Source organism: Syngnathus scovelli, chromosome 21 (assembly GCF_024217435.2).
Source record: "Syngnathus scovelli strain Florida chromosome 21, RoL_Ssco_1.2, whole genome shotgun sequence".
NCBI classification, from domain to species: domain Eukaryota; kingdom Metazoa; phylum Chordata; class Actinopteri; order Syngnathiformes; family Syngnathidae; genus Syngnathus; species Syngnathus scovelli.
In genome coordinates, this window is record NC_090867.1 from 4,063,019 (window position 1) to 4,081,826 (window position 18,808).

Sequence of the window (18,808 nt, forward strand, 5' to 3'; positions counted from 1 at the left end):
AGGAGGAGTTTGAGGTTATTTCCATTCACACGATTACACCAGGGCTATCCCGGAAGCTGATAGGCTGCACACTTGTCCCTTTCATTTTCTTACCAATGTTAACATTTTTACACAGATGCACAACTGGAGCTTGCTGAAGAATCCTCAACAAGTCTCTCATAGGAAGTCGGAAAGTTAAACAGTCCTATTAATTTGATTTTTATTGAATAATTCCAGAAAATGTTCAAGGGGACATTTTATCATGTGGCTTGCACACGATTTTCTTTTTTTTTTTTTGTCATCCATTTATGTTTTTACAAAAGATGAGCATCTTGATGGGTCTGTAAGTCTTATTACTGAGTGAATAATTTACACAATCTTTTTTTTCTGGCCTATTTTAAATATGTTACAGTTTTTAACAGGTGCAACATTTTGATACACAAGACAAATCCTTTAATCTAGTCAGCTTTGTCTTTTTTTAATATATCTTTTTTCTCTTTTCAAATTCATTTTCTGCAAATACCAAAGGACTGTCAAAAGCACTGAAACTTATGTGGGGATCATCATAGGGACAAACAACTATGATACAACTATTAAAACATCAACCACAAAGTCCACATTTTGATCACTAAAATATTCATCAGTAGCAGATGATACCATTTTTCGTAGGGTTTCAAGTTCAAGGTCACCAGTATGTGACGCTGCTGCACTGCCCCACAAAAAAAAGTCCACCGAGAAACATCATTAATTCATTTGTTGATGAGTTGGTGATAATCTGAGCAGATTAATGCAGTTGGCAAACAGACGCTCAGCAAACAATTTCAAAATCGGCGATAGATGAGGGTCAACTTTCCAAAAACATCCATCTATTTACGAGAGCACTTACATGATGGCCACGGGGGACTTGGAGCCTGTTCCAGCTGACTTTGATGAATATTTACACATTCACACCAAATGGAAATTTTGATTTTTTAATTCACCAAAGAGGCATTTATCACATTGGAGGGCTTCCACTCATCTTGTAACACCTTTATGTTTATATGAACATGTGTACATAACTATTTATTTTATGTTTCGATATTACATTTCAAGCAACTTTTGCACTATTCTTAATTGTTTAAAAACGACATAGTTAAACACAGTTTTCAAAAGTTTGGGGGTATCAGGACTGTTTTTGTCGACATAACTTTATTTATTCATTTATCTCACATTGAGATACTGAGGGAGTATTTTAGGTCATGAGAGATAAAGAGCCCAAAATTTCCGACTAAATAAGAGCAAAGGGTTCTTGTTAGGACATTCTTGGGGGGATTGCAGCAGCACCGAGTAACAAATCTTAAGCACATTGTTCTGGTCTTACCCCCTCCCGTTCATGTGACAGAAGGGCAACACAAAGCTTCACTTTGTGGGAGGAACACATAGCCAGAACAGTTCAATTTACTCTTCGTGTGCGGGGTAAAGTAAATAAGTTTAAGTGGGGGAAAAGTGCTCAAATAAACAACATGGCGGCGTACACGTTACCTGACGGCTTCGCCGACTTCGACATGTTCTTGTTCGGCTCGGCGCTTTTTGTCGGCGGTAAGTGGAAACGAGGACTCGGCCCACATTTGTTTTAACTGGTTGCGTCCTCCGTGCACCCACAGGAGTCCTCGGGTTCCTCCTCAACGCCGTCACCGTCGCCTCCTTTCTGGGCGTGCGCGAGATGAGGACACCAAGCAACTACCTGGTCGTCAACTTGGCCCTGGCCGATATTTGCCTCAACGTGAACGGACTCACGGCAGCCTACGCCAGCTACCTTCGGTCCGGTAACCCCGAACATGGGAACCTTTTCATTTGGTTTGAATTTGTACTAGTACTAATATCTCTTAACTCTACTAGTTTAGTAGACAAGCCCCAACCATTAAATAAATAAACAAACCAAAATAAACACATAAGTAAATAAATGAATCATTTATCTTGTAACATTATGCATAATGCTGTGCTTTTAAAATAGGAAAAGAAACTGTACAGTAGAAGAAAAAATAACATTCTATAAAAAAAACATTCTTATATTTTGTGTGTGTGCCTCCGTTACAAATGTAGACATTGGCCTTTTGGGCAGAACGGATGCGCCTTTCACGGCTTCCAGGGGATGATCGCCGTCTTGGCGTCCATCAGTTTTATGGCAGCCATCGCTTGGGACCGATATCACCAGTACTGCACCAGTGAGTTCAAAATTGGAGTTGTCGTATGTGTTTTGTGGTTTGATTTATAGGATGAAATTTTATCATTTAGTCGTTACCTTATCGCCACGCAGGACAAAAGCTCTTCTGGACCACGGCCATGGTGATGAGCGTCATCATTTGGATCCTGTCCATCTTCTGGGCTGCGGTCCCTCTCATGGGCTGGGGCGTGTACGACTTTGAGCCGATGAGGACCTGCTGCACGCTGGACTACACCAGAGGAGACAGGTATGAGAGGCATTGATGTAAAAATATAGCAACAGAGTACATTAACAAGCGATATTCTCTTTAGGGACTTTGTCACCTTCATGCTCACGCTAGTGGTGCTCTACTTGACCTTCCCTGCGCTGACCATGCTGTCGTGCTACAGCGCCATCCACAAACACTTTAAGAAGGTCCATCACCACCGGGTAAGCCAGCCTCGAAGGCCATTTTGGGTGACAGTGAATTTAAATTTGGACAGCTCTGTTTTTAGTTCAACACCAGCTTGCCATTGAGGGTGATGCTAATGTGCTGGGGCCCTTACGTCCTCATGTGCATTTACGCCTGCTTCCGAGACGTCACGGTTATATCTCCAAAGCTACGAATGGTGAGCAAAAGGAACCCCGACGTGTCGCATTTGAACATTCTGAGCGCTCGAAAACACAAGCGGGTTGTGCTGGCTGATTCCTTTCTAGGTGCTTCCGGTGGTGGCCAAAACTAACCCCATCTTTAATGCGCTGCTCTACTCCTTCGGCAACGAGGCCTACCGCGGAGGCGTGTGGTACTTCCTGACCGGGCAGAAAATAGCCGAGCCGGATCTGAAGAAGTCCAAGTCTAAATAGACGGAAAAGAAGACTCTGCGTCATAGTTTCATGATCAACTTTTGCTGACATTCTTATTTAATGAGCCGTGACATTTTTTTCATGTACTATGGCACGGCTCAATAAAGGGTGGGAAACACAAGTGTACCTAATAAAGTGGCCAATGAGTATAGTTACTGTTGAAATCACATGAGAGGTTCAATTAGAAATGCTAAGAAAAGGTTGCATAACAGATTTGAAATGTTAAATTAGCCACAATATAATCCCCATACAGAGTTGACCGAGTGCGTGGCGAGATTAGCGTGTGACATTCTTAGAAAAACTTTCGCAAAGTGAGCGGCTGTACTAGTGATCCAATTCGGTCCCTAGCCTGAGTAAGAAGCAGCACTTAGAGCGCTAATCGGAATAAGAGCGGGACACCTAGTCATGGACGGATATAGCCGGGCTGTGCGTATACGTTTGCGTACGCTAGAGAAGGATGGGGCATCGCAATCTAAAACGTATTTACACCTGAGTCAAAATGAACTAGAGTGAATAATCGCGTTTCGCAAAACATATCCGCCTACTTGATTCTCAGAGTGCAAAGGTGAAAACCACGCAACAGGAGAAAAAAAAAAGTGTCAAAGGTCAAATGACGTCAGCGTCTGCAGGTTGGATCAGTTCACCAAAGCGATTACGTAATGCTGCTACTGCTGTAGCCATGATGCGGACTTTTCTTAAAAGCATTTGCAAAACGATTGGGCGACAATGGGATTAGACGTTCACATGCGTCAGTGGTTTGTGATGCGAGCGTGTCGTCTGGAATATTCATTAAAACCTTCCCCCACCTCGCACGGCCGATGTGCCACGTGCTAGACCTCATTATTATGCTCTGTTGTCTGTCCTAATCCCCTCTGTTGTTGCGTCAAAATCTAAAATGAACACAATCTGGGCGGCCTTGCATTTGGTACCTGGGGCGAGTTGCAAATCAACGCTGGTTATATCGTGTTTTGCCCTGATGAACCAATCTGAAGTAGCTAAATTAATGATGTCATCAAGGAACACGGCTCTGGCCCTGTGAGGATGAATTTCAAATCAGATTGGTTGCAGAAACGGTCCTATTGCGAAGAAATGGTGCTTACAGAGTACAGTATTTGGATTTTTTGTCTTTTCTGCCCTCTAGTGGCTTAAAGTAATTTGCAACTCAGCAATACAATAGCCTGCGTACAACTATTGTACAGGGGGGAAAATGACAACTTATGGTAAACCTTTGCAGAAAGAGTGCCGAGGATGAATGTTAAATATGAGAAAAAATAAAAATTTAATACTTCATGATAAATGGACACTCGGGTCACAATATGTACAACTACACAAGTTATATTTAAAAATGCACAGTTACATACATAATTGCTTAGATTTGCAGCAGAAAACACGTCATTACTTCTCTTTGTGCAGATTTAAAAAAAAAAAAAATCAAAGTACAGTAAGCGTTAGTGTGCATCTCGCATTTTATACCACAAGATGTTGCCAGAGTCACATACACAAAATTTCTACTTTTGCCACGGTAAGATTTTTTAAGTCGCACCTTTAATGTTTTGGATTGGAGAAGAAATATTCCTAATATTTTAACTTGAGATGAAGCAGTACTTTCAAAAGCATAAACGCACACACAAATAGGCCTATCTGCATTTGCCCTGAAGACAAATCCAAAGGGGGAAGAGAATGCACCTCCAAAGTTAAGCCAAAATTCTTATATGTTCCTTTCCGAAGGAGACATGGGATGGTTTGGATGTCTCCTATTGGCTGAAGTGAGTGCTGCCAGGATGCGAAATTAGCATAAAGGGGGCAAAGTGTTGGAGGGATTCACTTGGCGCAGGTCTCTGATGCTGATGTCACATCTCTGTGTAAAGAGGAAGGAAGGTGGGGAGGGGGACAAAAAGGAACCAAAAATAGCTTGTTAATGTGCACCAATGGCCACGGAGGCACCACTGATGCTGCCTGAGCCGAGCGCAAAAGTACCACAGGTGAGGATGGAAGACTCTGCGCGTCCTCGGTGGCGCCAGCAAGCTGCAGCCAAATCCGCCGCGTGAAAGGGAAAAGCAGCACCGAGAAGCATGGAGGGAGCCGAGGGGTGTGCGTAAATTTCCTCTCCTTTTACGCACGGGCGAGGCGGTCGGGGTAAGCGCGCCGATGAGAGAATCTTGCACAATTTGACTCGAAGAAGAGAAAAAGAAGCACATTATCATGAATGCCGACGTGGGATCGTCCGGGTTGGCCAGGTCGGCCGCGGTCAAGCTGTCCGAGATGGGCGCGCGCACCAAACAGCTTGGCACCGCCATGCAGGACCCGCACCAGCAGCGACGCGTCATCCTGGTGATCGTGTGCGTGGCGCTGCTGCTGGACAACATGCTTTACATGGTCATCGTGCCCATCATTCCGGACTACCTCGCCGACTTGGAGAACGAGCAGTCGGAGCACGTCCACGTCGTGCTGCACCCCAACGGCAGCGCGTACAGCAACGGCACGAGCGCCGGTCGAGACACAAGCAACAACTTGGACGTCCAAATCGGAGTTCTGTTCGCGTCCAAAGCCATCCTGCAGCTGCTGGTCAACCCCCTCAGCGGCACTTTCATCGACCGGGTGGGCTACGACATCCCACTGCTGATCGGGCTGACCGTCATGTTTCTCTCCACGTGCATTTTCGCCTTCGCGGAGAACTACGCGACGCTGTTCATCGCCAGAAGTTTGCAGGGTCTAGGCTCCGCGTTCGCGGACACATCGGGCCTTGCCATGATCGCCGACAAGTACACGGAAGAGGGCGAGCGCAGCCGGGCGCTGGGCATCGCGCTGGCCTTCATCTCCTTCGGCAGCCTCGTGGCGCCTCCCTTCGGCGGGGTCCTCTACGAGTTTGCCGGCAAGCGGGTGCCCTTCCTGGTGCTCGCCTTTGTGTGCCTGGCGGACGGCTTTCTCTTCCTCACCGTCATCCGGCCCTTCAGCAACAGGACTCGAGAGAACATGCCGGTGGGCACCCCTATCTACCGGCTGATGATCGACCCGTACATTGCGGTGGTGGCCGGCGCGCTCACGGTGTGCAACATCCCGCTGGCCTTCCTGGAGCCCACCATCGCCAACTGGATGGAGAGCACCATGCATTCCACGCAGTGGCAGATGGGCCTGACGTGGCTGCCCGCCTTCTTCCCGCACGTCTTCGGCGTGTACATCACCGTCAAACTGGCGGCGCGCCACCCCAACTTGCAGTGGTTCTACGGCGCGCTTGGCCTGGTTATCATCGGCGCCAGTTCGTGCACGGTGCCCGCGTGCAAGACCTTCGGGGAGCTCATCGCTCCGCTGTGCGGCATTTGCTTCGGCATTGCACTGGTGGACACGGCGCTGCTGCCCACGCTCGCCTTCCTGGTGGACGTGCGCCACGTCTCCGTCTACGGCAGCGTCTACGCCATCGCGGACATCTCTTACTCGGTGGCGTACGCCATGGGGCCGGTGGTGGCGGGCCAGGTCGTGCACAACCTGGGCTTCGTGCAGCTCAACCTGGGCATGGGGCTGGTCAACGTGCTGTACGCGCCCGCGCTGCTCCTGCTGCGCAACGTGTGCCAAATGAAGCCGTCCTACTCGGAAAGGGACACCTTGCTGGAGGAGGCTCCGCAGGGGCTGTACGACACCATCCGCATGGAGGAGAGGCGGACCAAGAAGAAGAAGAAGAAGGAGAAGGGCTACAGCTCGGCGGGCAACTGCCTGCCCGTGGACGAGAACGGCTTCGACGCCTTCAAAGCGCAGCGCTCGCAGTCCGAGGAGTCGTCCGGCACAGAGTTCACTTGAGGCGGGCAAGCTACACGGGACAGCCGCCCCTCCCTTCGCCCCCCCCCCACCCCCCCCCCCCGTCTGGATCTCACCTTGTCTAATTCCAAGTCATGTGCAATATCAAACACCCAATCACCAAAATTACGATGGTATGAGTGACTTTTTTTCTTTGTTCTAATTTCATTGTGAGTTTGATTATTGTGAAAGAAAAAAAGGTGCAGATAAATGTGGGACCAAAAATAAACAGCACACATCCACTCGCACAAAAAAAAAGAAGCCTATATATTTTTTAGTCCTTTTGTTTTTACTTGAAAGGGTCAGATTTTATCGCTGGATAACAACAGGGCCTGCCGCAATCTAATTTCTATCTTGTCGGGAATTAAATGTATCAGCACAACTAGATTTGTACATATGTGGACAACAGGAGATGCACAACGTAAAAAAAAAAGTACAAAAAGATAAGCTCAAGTGTGTGTGGGTGTGTGTGCGTGCGTGCGTATGCGTGTCAGTGTGGGGCATTTTGTCAAGACAAGTCAGATCTCCTTATGACAAATAAATGTGCGTGTTCATTTATTGACTGTGGGTTTAATAAATCTGTTTGGATCTGTGAGTCGAGCTGTGGCTTCATTTCTTATCAATGCACGCAAGCGAAACGTTGAGAAATTACAGAGATTTATCATTAATAAATTTACATAAATGAATATAAAATAAATATAATAAAATAATTTGACACAATATTTGTTTCTAGTCCAAAGCAAACCAATTTTGAGGGTTGTTTTGTTTGGGGTTGCATTCTGGAAAATAAATATTTTTATAAATATATCAAAAATGTTTTGTATCCAATTGGTATTTTTTGGCCATGAGCTTTAAATATTTCAGCTATCTTTTTTAATTCAACAACGCATTCTCGGTAACCAACCCCTTTTAAATGAAAGGTAGGCGTGCACAAGAAATTATGAAATAAATGAAACTTCTTGTGTAGTTTTGCTTTCTTTTTAACAAGCAAAAGTACGCAGCTATCCCTCGTTTATATAATAATTTAAAGTGTTGGGCAGGGGGATGAGTTGGGACGTTGGGGTGGGTGGGGGGTCAGATAACGTGCCTTGAGAATAGATTTTGATGGGAGGAGTTTTACGCCTCCAGGATGGAGGGAGGGTATAGGTAGGGTCCTTCTGAACACCTTCCTTTGGCATCTTTTTGCACGACCGCCTTTCCACGTGGAGCGTCACACAGCCACTGCGCATGAGGACAAGTATCGTGGAGCAGCCTGGGTCCACCCACCCCCGTTGCCCCCCTCTTCCTCATCCTCCTCCACTCCCAAGCTGGGGACTCGTCTTACTATGGGATACGGCGGCGTGGACGTGGGGGTCTCGCTGATCTAACTCCCCTGAACAGGTAGGATAACTTTTTAACGATGCGTCTCATGCTGGGGATGCCTGTCATTTCAGTTTTATGAAATGAATGACTGGCCAGACCCGATGCACTTGCGGGCCACTTGTGACCCGCCACCTGTAGGGTTCCCACCCCTGCTTTAAATAAACATGTCATTGGAAGCAGCAAATTACCAAATGGAAATGAAATCAAACGCGTATGTCCTCACTGTCAATATTGATGTCCGTTCCTTTCGCAAGCTTCGTGCAGCCGCTGGTGCCAACGCTTGCCCCGACTGCTCCTGACGGTGACGATGTCTCGTTTGGAGAGAGACATGGCCACAGCAGCCCCGGAGGTATGCTCATTTTGACACTTGCATTCTTTTTCTTTGAATTTGAATGCATTTAAGTTTGACGGGTAGCGTGCAGCTGCAGTTTCAGCACTTTGGACAGCACCAGAAATGCATTAGTGCAGTCATTGCCCCTATTTCATTTCATTGGCCTGAAAATATTTATTTTTCAATGTATTTGTGTTCAAGCAAGCGATGTTTAGTGACAGGCAGAGAACAATTTAAAAAGTACTTTTACGAAGTGAATTTGACATCATTCAATTGTGCATCTCCTTTTTATGTGACATTTTTGTAAAGGTGTGTGCTGTAAGATTTTTTTTGTATGTTAAATAAATTCTCTGACTAAATAAAAATTGGCAAACTATTGCAATAGCCTTATCAAATTAAAATGTTTTTCCATATTTTATACATCTTTCTATAGCTAAATAAGGAAACAAAAATATTATGAAAAATTATAACTAACCAAACCAACTAAACATAATTATCATCTTTGGAAAGGCAGAATTCTTGTCTCTTTGGAAGGTGCGGGTGTACCTAATTATTTAACCGGTAGTTGTAATTAGCTGACTCGCTCTGGTTATGTTGTTAATAATAATAATAAGAAAAAAGATAAGACCAATTTATGGCAATCACTTGAGCAAGCCAACGCACAGGTCAGCCTTAACAGCTGGTCGCCCACGGCAACCGCGTGCAAATGATCAAACATCAGACAGAAAAGATCATTCATTTGCATTTAGTCTTTTTTTTTTTTTTTTTTAAAGACTATATTCGTATTTACCGTATTCCCCATAGGGTGTCGGAATTTATCGCTTAATTCGCCTTGAAGCATTAAGAATGAATTATTAACCGTCTAATAATTAACACGTAAAAGTCTCTTTCATCTGTCTCGCTAATGAACAATCATTGGAAGAAGGCTATGCCCGGGATGATGACATTTCACAGCTGTTCTGCCGCAATCAAAGCGATGGTGCTTTCCCTTCTGATTATATCAGAGGTTGCCCAAGGTTCCCGTGCCCCCGCTGAAGCAAACGCTGGACACCTACCTGAAGTGCGTGCGGCACCTGGTGAAGGACGAGCAGTTTCAAAAAACCAAAGCCATCGTGGAGAAATTCGGAGCGCCCGGAGGCATTGGCGAAGTTCTACAGAAGAAGCTCCTGGAAAGGAGGGAGAAGACAGAAAACTGGGTATAATATATTTATTTAAGCATCTCCTTGGGAAATTGCATTCAACTTCGCTTCAGTCATGTGTATTGACTGTATTGACCGTATTGACATAGCGAATTAGCCGGCGGCCATTTTGAATCGATACCTTGAACATGTTCTCCTTTGATGACCTAAAATGATAGATACATGTAATGAGGCTGCAAAAAAGGACAAGTAAATGAGATTTATTACAGGCTCGATTTGTTGAGACTGTGGGTGACAGCTCGCCCGGTGACATCCATCACGGCACCCACTCTGGCTGGGCCGCACCCACACAGAAATGCACTTTAATGGACTTTTTACTCCACTGCGCGCCAACTTCCATTTTGAACATAACCCCTAAAAAACTCACATATTTTTGAATCCTTCAAGGTATACGACTACTGGCTGGAGGACATGTACCTGAGCAACAGGTTGGCTTTGCCGGTCAACTCCAGCCCCGCCATGGTTTTTCCCAAACAGCCGTTTAAAGATGGAAAGGATGCGCTGAGGTAGGCCACGCATATTTTTTTCCACTTTTTGTAAGACGCAAGAAATATTCCCAGATCGCCATTTGCTTTTGACAGCTTTGATGCCCCTAAGTGAATATTTCCAGAGCACCGCAAGCAGCTGCTATGATCCAGCGCCACTTATTTAATTGGGAGCGACAAGGCTAAGCTCCCCACCGAGGCCGCTAGTCAGGCCTCATTTAGGGGTGTGGTGCATTGATCTGCCTCCGCAACGTAATAACGCCAAAGATGAATGAGTAGCGGGATAGCGTCTGACAAGCTTCAGTGTTTCCCCGTCGCAGGAACACAGACGAGCACATGCGAGCTTCCCCTTCTGTGGCGTGCTAATTTCCACTAACATGATTAGCACCGGTCGTTCGAGGCGGGAGTGCACCTCATCATGATTGCTGGCCGGAAGAGGTTGTGTGCTTTCAGCAAACGCTTTAACTTTCTAACTGGTTTCAGCTACGCCGCGCGTCTCATTCGAGGCGTGTTGGAGTACAAGGCCCTCATCGACGCGTAAGTCGACCCAAAAAAAAAAAACGCATCGACTTATAATGAAATCACAAAGTCAGCCCTGCGACTCTTTTCCCTGGCAGGCGAGCGCTCCCTGTGGAGTTTGCCCGAGGCCAGCTGGCTGGGACCCCTCTATGCATGGAGCAGTACTCCCGCTTGTTTACCTCTTACCGCTACCCGGGCCCGAAGAGGGACACGCTCAAGGTCCGGGTGAATCCAGGCACCGCGGCATCGGAGCACATTATTGTGGCGTGCAAGAACCAGGTCAGGGGACTAACATTGGTGGGAGAGAAATGCATCAATGTGCACGCACACATGAAATCCTGCGTGGGAACACAGACGAAAAACGCAATAGACCAACGGCTCCCCCGGGACTGTGGATGATTGAGAATGATCTTTCAAAAGTAACGGCGGAACGCTCAGCCGGAGAGCTAATTAATTAACGACGCCCTCAACATTGTTCCTCCAATTAAATGCGAGCTCTTAGGAAGGTTTCGATTCCCACTTGTGATTTAAGGCTCTGATTTTATTCTCAACAAATTGTACCAAGTCAGCCGGTTTTCACCCACTAATACTCACTAAGTACTGTCGGGGTGCTTCGGCCCTCCCCTCGGAGATATCGTCAGTTAACTGAATTACAACTGATTAAATCTGCCACTTTGTCTGAGAGCTTCCTTATTAGCTATATATAGCACAGACCATTGATTTGTGCTCATTTCTACTATTAACAAACAACATATTGTCCCTGTGTGGGATTATAAACAAATGCTTCTTTTTTTGCTGTCCTATTTGTAGTTTTTCGCATTGGATGTAGTGACTGAGAGCAAGCCGCTTAGTGAGACGGAGATCTTCTCCCAACTGGAGAAAATTGTGTCGATGGCAGGAAATGCGGAAGAGCAATGTCCTCCTTTCGGTATCCTGACATCGGACGACCGAACAGAATGGGCACGAGCCCGAGACGTTCTCACTAAAGGTGCAAATATCGGGAAATTTTGAACAAAAATTCAAACACGTGCTAACAATTTTTTGGGATCTTCTAGAACAAATCAACATGGACTCTCTGGTCCTGATAGAGACTTGCCTGAGCGTGCTGTGCTTGGATGAGCCCAGTGGGACGAAGGCCACTGATAGCAACCGGGCCCTGCAGATGCTCCACGGCAGCGGGTGGGAGAAGAATGGCGCAAATCGCTGGTATGACAAGTCCATGCAGGTGAGGCTGACGACGACGTCCACCATCTGTAAAATCAATATGGGTGAATGTCCTTCCTTTTTAGTTTGTTGTAGGAATGGACGGGATATGCGGAGTGGTGTGCGAACATTCCGCCTTTGAAGGTGTCGTTCTGGTGCAATGTTCAGAGTATTTGACTAAACACATGTGAGTTGCTGCAGAGAAAGACTGCATGACATTTTGAACAGAATTAAAGTTTTTGCTTTTTTAAACAGAGCCAGAACCACATTAGAGCCCGCCAAGCCGGCCAGTGGTCGAAAGCTTCCGGCTCCAAGGAGACTCGTGTGGAAATGTAACCCCCAAGTCCAAGGACTCCTCGTGGCCTCCAAAGAGCGACTGCAGAGGTAAAACCATCAAAGAAAAAATCTTTCCAGAGAGCCCAAATTTCTGTCTGATTTGTGGTTTTGCTTCAGGCTGGTGAATAATCTGGACATGGACGTTTTCACCTTCAAAGATTACGGAAAGGAATTTATCAAGAAGCAAAAAATGAGTCCAGATGCATTTGTACAAGTGGCCCTACAGCTTGCGTTTTTCAAGTAAGATTTCAGGATTTATCGAGCGCCGTTAAGAAAACGTTGCCATGACCCGGCTTGTTTTTTTTCGTAGGTGCAACGGAAAGCTGGTATCCACATATGAGAGCGCCTCCATCAGGCGTTTCAGGGACGGCCGGGTGGATAACATTCGCTCCGCCACTGTTGAAGCTTTGGCTTTTGTCAAGTGCATGACGGACGAAAGGACGACTTACACTGTGAGCCATTTTTCCTCACAGTCTGACTTCCAGATGCTTGTTCAACGCAGCAAACAGATGACGTTCCTCCAGAAATCCATTAGCGCAACGACACCGTAACTTGCCCGTGACTGATCTTTTTCCATTTTCTTACAGGAAAGTGAAAAAATGAAACGACTGAGAGATGCAATAAACGCCCAGACGGATTATACGATTGCGGTAAGTGAGACAATGCTAACGATTACTACTTTCAAAACTGTCAATAAATCACAGGCTGTGTTTTGGGAGTAGCCATTGATTCCAAACATGGTCTTTAGAGTGATGCTACAAAAAATAAATCATGATTTCCAGATTGTCATGAAAGACTCTCCCTGTTCAGGCTATAACAGGAATGGCAATAGACAATCATCTACTGGGACTGCTGAAGAGCGCCAAGGAACTCAACATGGAGCGTCCGGAGATCTTTTGCGATGAAACGTATCTGGCGAGTAACCAATTCATCCTGTCCACCAGTCAGGTAGTGTTCCAATTGAGGTGGAATATTGAAAATGGAGAATACGCAAAAGTGCTTCAATCTCATCTGTTTTCAGGTCCCGACCACGGTGGAAATGTTCTGCTGCTACGGCCCGGTGGTGCCCAACGGCTACGGCGCCTGCTACAACCCGCAGCCGGACCACATGGTCTTCTGCGTGTCCAGTTTCTGGGAGAGCACGCAGACGAGCTCGGCCGTTTTTGTCAAAGCGCTGAACGAGGGACTGCTGGAAATCAGGGACCTGTGCGACGCTGTGGCCAAGATGGCGGACGGACGCCAGGGTGGAAGCAAGCCTTACAGATCAGGGACATAACTTTTCGGGGTAGGTCTTGGTTGTCTGTGCAATAATCAATATCACCACAAAATGCAAGATCAGAACATCATGTAATGTGATGATTTTTTTTTTTTTGACTGTTTGACTCGAACCAGTCGACGACCTTAAGGAAACCTGAGCCATGTTCTCCTGTCAGACTGACTTGAGTTACTCCGATGTATTGTACAGATACAGTATTAGCGTAGCGGCGGCCATCTTTGCCTTTTCAAGGACATGGCAAACTATTTCATTGAACATGTGCCGTTATGGTGTTTGTCTATTTTGCTGGAATTCAGTTCTGTGTTAATGTGATGCCGCTGATAGTAAAGTTGCCAAAGAGGCTACGTGCAAATGTAGCCGCATGTGTTCCTATAAATGTAACAGATGGAATGGGAGGAGCCTTGAGCTGTGAATATAGCAATAATACTTTAAAGTGAGACAAACTGTATGAAGTGAATGAGGCAAATCACTGTGTTCATGTGTACAGCAAATAAGATATTTTTGTAGAGGTAGCTGTTGTTACGTTGGCTCAATGTGCAATAACATAATCGTGCAGTGCAATATTTATTCAGCGAGAGATCACGTGCAATTTTGGGATAGATGAGAGTAATAATTACAATCGTGACAGGTAGTTTGTATTTGATTTAATTGTTCAACTGTCACCATACATGTAACAGTGTTGTCATGTAAAATTATTCTGTTGATTTTTTTTCGATTCACGTACCAATCGAAAGCATGCTTTATTCCTATATATAGAGGAGTCTTAGTTTTATGTCTAAATCTTACGAAATATATTCTAAAAGTATGCAGGAGAAAAAAAAAAGCCTTAAAGAACATGCTGTATGTCACATTTACATGTGTTGTTGATTTACTGGAAGTGATAAGAAACTATATTTGTGTGTATATATATATATATATATATATATATAAAATATAAAAATAAATAATAAATAAATAAAATAATCCCTAAATGAGTCAGTGATGAATGTGCAGTCAGAAATATTTTGCTAAATGTATATTTAAAATGTGATATAACATATTTTAGGCATAGAAATAAAAAAAATTAAAAAAAGATATACGTTGTCAGGGTTTTTTGTGTGCTTGTCATCCGTGTGCACGAGCTGGAGTTTCCCTATTGTGGGACAAATAAAGGCCTTTTCTGTTTTAAACGATACAGTACTAGTCTATTCGATTAGCCATTCATTTTGTGTTGTCAACAAAAATCTAACTGGATTCAGCTTCCCTGAAAAGCTCCAACCGACTTGGCAAACATCATTCATATCCATAATCACCTCCTATTAATTAAACAACTCAGCATGTTAATTGTGATTATAGTCGCTCATCCAATAAAACAAAACCAAAAAAAAACAAACAGGCTGGTTGAAACTGGATTTGCATAAAAGCACACAATTAATCACAGCACCGCCGCCATGCACCAAACTGATTTGCATGCTCATATGAGAAACTTCACACAACGTACAGTCCAGTGCTTAGAAGATCGATTTGAACGGCAATCCATTCCGCAGAGGACAAACGACTCCATCATAAGCGTTCATCCGTCTATTTCCCAGCGCAATAGCGGCGTCCTTGGGGATGCTAAAGAAAGCCCACTGTGGGGCAAGTGTTCTTGTCTGTTCTTGCAGAAAACCTATTGCCTCAAATGACCTCTGCGGTCAATATTTGAGACGGGTCGACTTCCATTTTGAGTCACGGACAAATCACGACGCTAGAAGTCTTGTCCGGTCTGAACGTGATTATCGAAGAGGGTTAAACAGCTCGCCGGCTGTGCGCCTTCCACTTTAGCATCAACCCGGGTCGGCTGTAGGGTGACGACGGGGGAGCGGTGCTTGACATCTGGATTAATGGCGGATGCCCACCCGGAGACCCTCCATGCCAATAAACAGGTGCAGCCTCACGTGCTATCGATTCAAAAGGCAGTGCCCCTGGACTAAGAACAAAACATAATTTCAGGAACTATTGTGGGCGGAGAGAGACAGGACCAGACAGCTTCTTGACTAATGACTTGATTCCGTTAAAACAAGAATCCTCCAAAAAAGTAATTAAGTCTAAACGAAAGCCAAACAAAGAAATTTCCGAACAAGATGAATCATAATTCAGAGGCCAGTGAGCAATGATACGGCCCCCTTTGAAAATCTGACATTTTGCCTACCCCCCAAAAAAAGAAAAAAATTAATATTTTTGTCTTGTTTCTCCAATATTGACATTTAGGAGGGAATTGAAAGAAAAGTGCCGCCGCCATTGTTGGAATGATTCAATTAGGGCCGAGGGTATATTATTAGGATGTGTGTTTTCACTCACAAAGGAATTGTGATAATAGCCACCGTGGCATTTATGGAGCGTTTGGAGCACTCCCGGGGCAGAAGATGCGTTTACAAACTATCTTCAAGCCTAATTGGGCAAGAAACAAAGCCCCATTAAATGATGTGTGACGACGTTGTGAAAGAATCTCACAGAAATATACAAATGGGTATTTAGTCAAATTACAGCTTGCATTGTTGACATTTTCCATATCTGTAAATCAAACTATTTAAAGTGACTCAATTACAATATGTTGAGACCAAGAAAACTTCCAACTCTTCAGCTGGCTGTCGGTATTTGCAGTTGTTCTAATGAGCTTCCGGGTGACACGTTCATCTCAAAGTAGTCTTTTTTTTTTTCCTCCCGTGCAGCACTTTTGTGCCTCTAAACAAAAATCCATCGCTAATGTAAGATGAGCTGCGCTACTGTAAACGTGGCAACGGGCTGGCACCCCAATGATTCATTCTGTTATTGGTTGGATCAATAACCAATTTTAAGATGAGCCGCTGGAAGAGGATCCAGATTGCAGAGGCCATATTTTGCTGCGCGGTGTAAATCTCAAGACGGTGGATCCGACGTTCCGGCCTGCCACCGGGAATGATTTATGCCTCCTCTGTCCAGCGACACGTCGCACCTTGCCCTGGGCTCTCATCAAACAGACTCGGGCTAATTTCACTGGCCCCGGGAAAAGAGGTTACTGAGTGAAAAGTGTGAATCAGGGGAAAGAAAAAAAGAAATGAAACAACTATCGTCATAATTACGTTTATTGACTGACTGACATCAATAAGTTGCAAGAGGTCAGATGCAAGTGAAGATAAATTGCAGGAGGTCAGACATAAGAGTAGGGCACTCATGAGAGTCCATCATGGAGAGGCAGAAGCATAAATGTCCTCCTCGCATCAAAGTAACAACGGCTAAGCCTCCCAGCTCGCACTGGAGTCCGACGTGAGTGGATGCGAGGCGACAGTGAAAGAAAAACTCGGAAGGAAGGAATTCATTAGGAGCGCCGCGCTTCACTCGCAGAACCCGTCTCGAAATTCATGCGCTGGCCGTGGCTTGTGACGGGACGCCTTATCAGCTTTGACAAGTGAAAAGCGCCACCAGGCAGCTAATAGCCGCGCTTGTCACGGGCTAAATAAAAAGGCATGAGTTTGCATGCATGCGTACGAGTCGCCAAGACAAAAGACTTTATCCAAGTTGCAAAAACATCTACAAATGTGGGAAAGTTAAATATTGAATAAATTTAAAATATAGTCCCAGCTCATCGTGCGGACTGGCACTTAGTAGAATAACGATGAGACAGATTAAGAAAGTAATGACGCGCACAACTCAAGTCAAATCCTTTACAGGTTGGGCCCAGGTGCCGTCTGCCTATTCTTGAGCTCATTTATGTTTATTTACTTCCAGGGAGCTGTGAAGCTAGATGAAGCGGCGGCGGCGAGAAGCGAGCCGTGCCCAAAGTAATGGTTGCCATCTTTCACGAGCGGCCGGGGAGCGCAATATCTGGTGATGCAAAGGCTCCCTCAGCTGAGACTCTTGTCACAGTGGATCCTAAATCTTACCATTATGGCTACGGGCGGTGTGACAATATCTCACTCGGGAGACGCCACTTCAGCTTTTTACGAGCGCTTGGGTAATTAAACAGCTGGAGTGTCTAATCCACTTATCCGTAAAGAAAGCGTATCCTAATGAAATGACGGGTGAATCCGTTTGAACCCCCCTCCTCCTTGGCTTTCTCTCTTAGTTTGTCACAAAGACCGGCGGCACTTGGCTGGGGAAAGATGGCATTTTCAAGGAAACATGTGTCTCGGTGTAAAGGAGCCTGTCTGATTAGACTCGGGTTCATATATAACCACAGACAGGTTTTATGGTCCTTCAAAGTCCACTTTTCAGAAAAAACGGCTCGAGTGTCCACATTGAGAAAGACAAAACAACATATCGCAAAGTGACAAATATCCGGCGGATGTTTTTTTTTTTTTTTTGTTTGTTTGTTTGTTTGTTTTTTGAGAGGACAAATCCTTCAGTGAGTTTTCTCTAACAGGCTTGTGTCCATGCCTCTTTGAACTTTACTTTTATTTCCAAATCAAACGTGTACCTCGGATCATTGACTCTATATTTATTTTGAAAAATAACTTCAAGAAAATGTTGCTGGATTATGATCTCCAAGTGACAATTCATAAAAGCCTCACCGGGGTCGTCGTCTCCACCAGCAGCATCGATGCTGATTTTACAGCGGGGGTTTTCTCGGGTACAACAATCAAATGGTTCCTTTTGCTGTTAAACCTGTCAAGAGGCACATGGCAAGGCCTGAGAGCAACTCATTTACTCGCACCCTTTTGCCTTTAAGGGCTGCAAATGTATCCTGGAGGGGGGTGGGGGACTGCTACATTGCGTGCTGTCACCTTAACCGTGACAGCTCCATAACCCCCATGCAAGGTGGAGCCTGGAGGTCCACCCTGTCAGACATTTTCATGACACATTTCAACATTACTGACTGGCCATGCTTCTTGATATTCTTCCTATGCGTTTGAAATTGATCCACACTGGAGGTTGAGCAGTATAAGTTTTGTGATTGTAAAAAGACATAAGAACGGAGATGAGGCTTTTACTTTTGCTAATGAGCGTTGCCATGTGTTGGCGCTGATCACAACGTGATCAGCGTTGTGATCAGCGCCAAAAGGCAGTAAAATGCGGCTTTGGAAAGGAAATGAGAGGCAAACATCTGGCCCTTAGCGTCTCCCAGACATCTGCGCCGACACGGTGTGTCGTACGTCAATGTTCATCGCCGCTATCCCTAAAATATCCGGAAACTTTGAAGTGATTGCCAAGGAGCAACATATATTTTTCTCTTTTAGGGAATGGTGCCGGGGTTTTGCCCGGACACCGAACAGCTGGTGTTATCCGCTGCGTGTGGAAGGAGCAACACATGTGCAATTAGCCGCCCGAGGAGATGCCTTCGGTTCA

General features: G+C 45.3%; 3 protein-coding genes across 3 annotated transcripts; all 3 read left to right on the top strand.

Annotated features, from left to right (window-relative positions):
- The first annotated feature begins 1,345 nt into the window (after window positions 1-1,345).
- rgrb (retinal G protein coupled receptor b) lies at window positions 1,346-3,192 on the top strand. The gene is made up of 7 exons (XM_049758910.2): window positions 1,346-1,557; window positions 1,623-1,779; window positions 2,062-2,183; window positions 2,276-2,429; window positions 2,494-2,611; window positions 2,677-2,790; window positions 2,879-3,192. The coding sequence occupies exons 1-7, from the start codon at window positions 1,482-1,484 to the stop codon at window positions 3,023-3,025; spliced, it is 888 nt and encodes a 295-aa protein (XP_049614867.1). The 5' UTR covers window positions 1,346-1,481; the 3' UTR covers window positions 3,026-3,192.
- A 1,654-nt stretch (window positions 3,193-4,846) lies between these two features.
- slc18a3b (solute carrier family 18 member 3b) lies at window positions 4,847-6,867 on the top strand. Its single transcript, XM_049759282.2, has one exon. The coding sequence runs from the start codon at window positions 5,228-5,230 to the stop codon at window positions 6,815-6,817; it is 1,590 nt and encodes a 529-aa protein (XP_049615239.1). The 5' UTR covers window positions 4,847-5,227; the 3' UTR covers window positions 6,818-6,867.
- Window positions 6,868-7,993: 1,126 nt separating this feature from the next.
- Window positions 7,994-14,680, top strand: LOC125990959 (choline O-acetyltransferase). The gene is made up of 15 exons (XM_049758388.2): window positions 7,994-8,194; window positions 8,431-8,525; window positions 9,512-9,703; window positions 10,094-10,212; window positions 10,675-10,728; window positions 10,809-10,989; window positions 11,521-11,698; window positions 11,766-11,935; window positions 12,000-12,100; window positions 12,169-12,297; window positions 12,367-12,489; window positions 12,560-12,701; window positions 12,837-12,899; window positions 13,060-13,197; window positions 13,271-14,680. Exons 2-15 carry the CDS (start codon window positions 8,484-8,486, stop codon window positions 13,523-13,525), a joined length of 1,887 nt encoding a protein of 628 aa, XP_049614345.1. The 5' UTR covers window positions 7,994-8,194; window positions 8,431-8,483; the 3' UTR covers window positions 13,526-14,680.
- The last annotated feature ends 4,128 nt before the right edge of the window (window positions 14,681-18,808 follow it).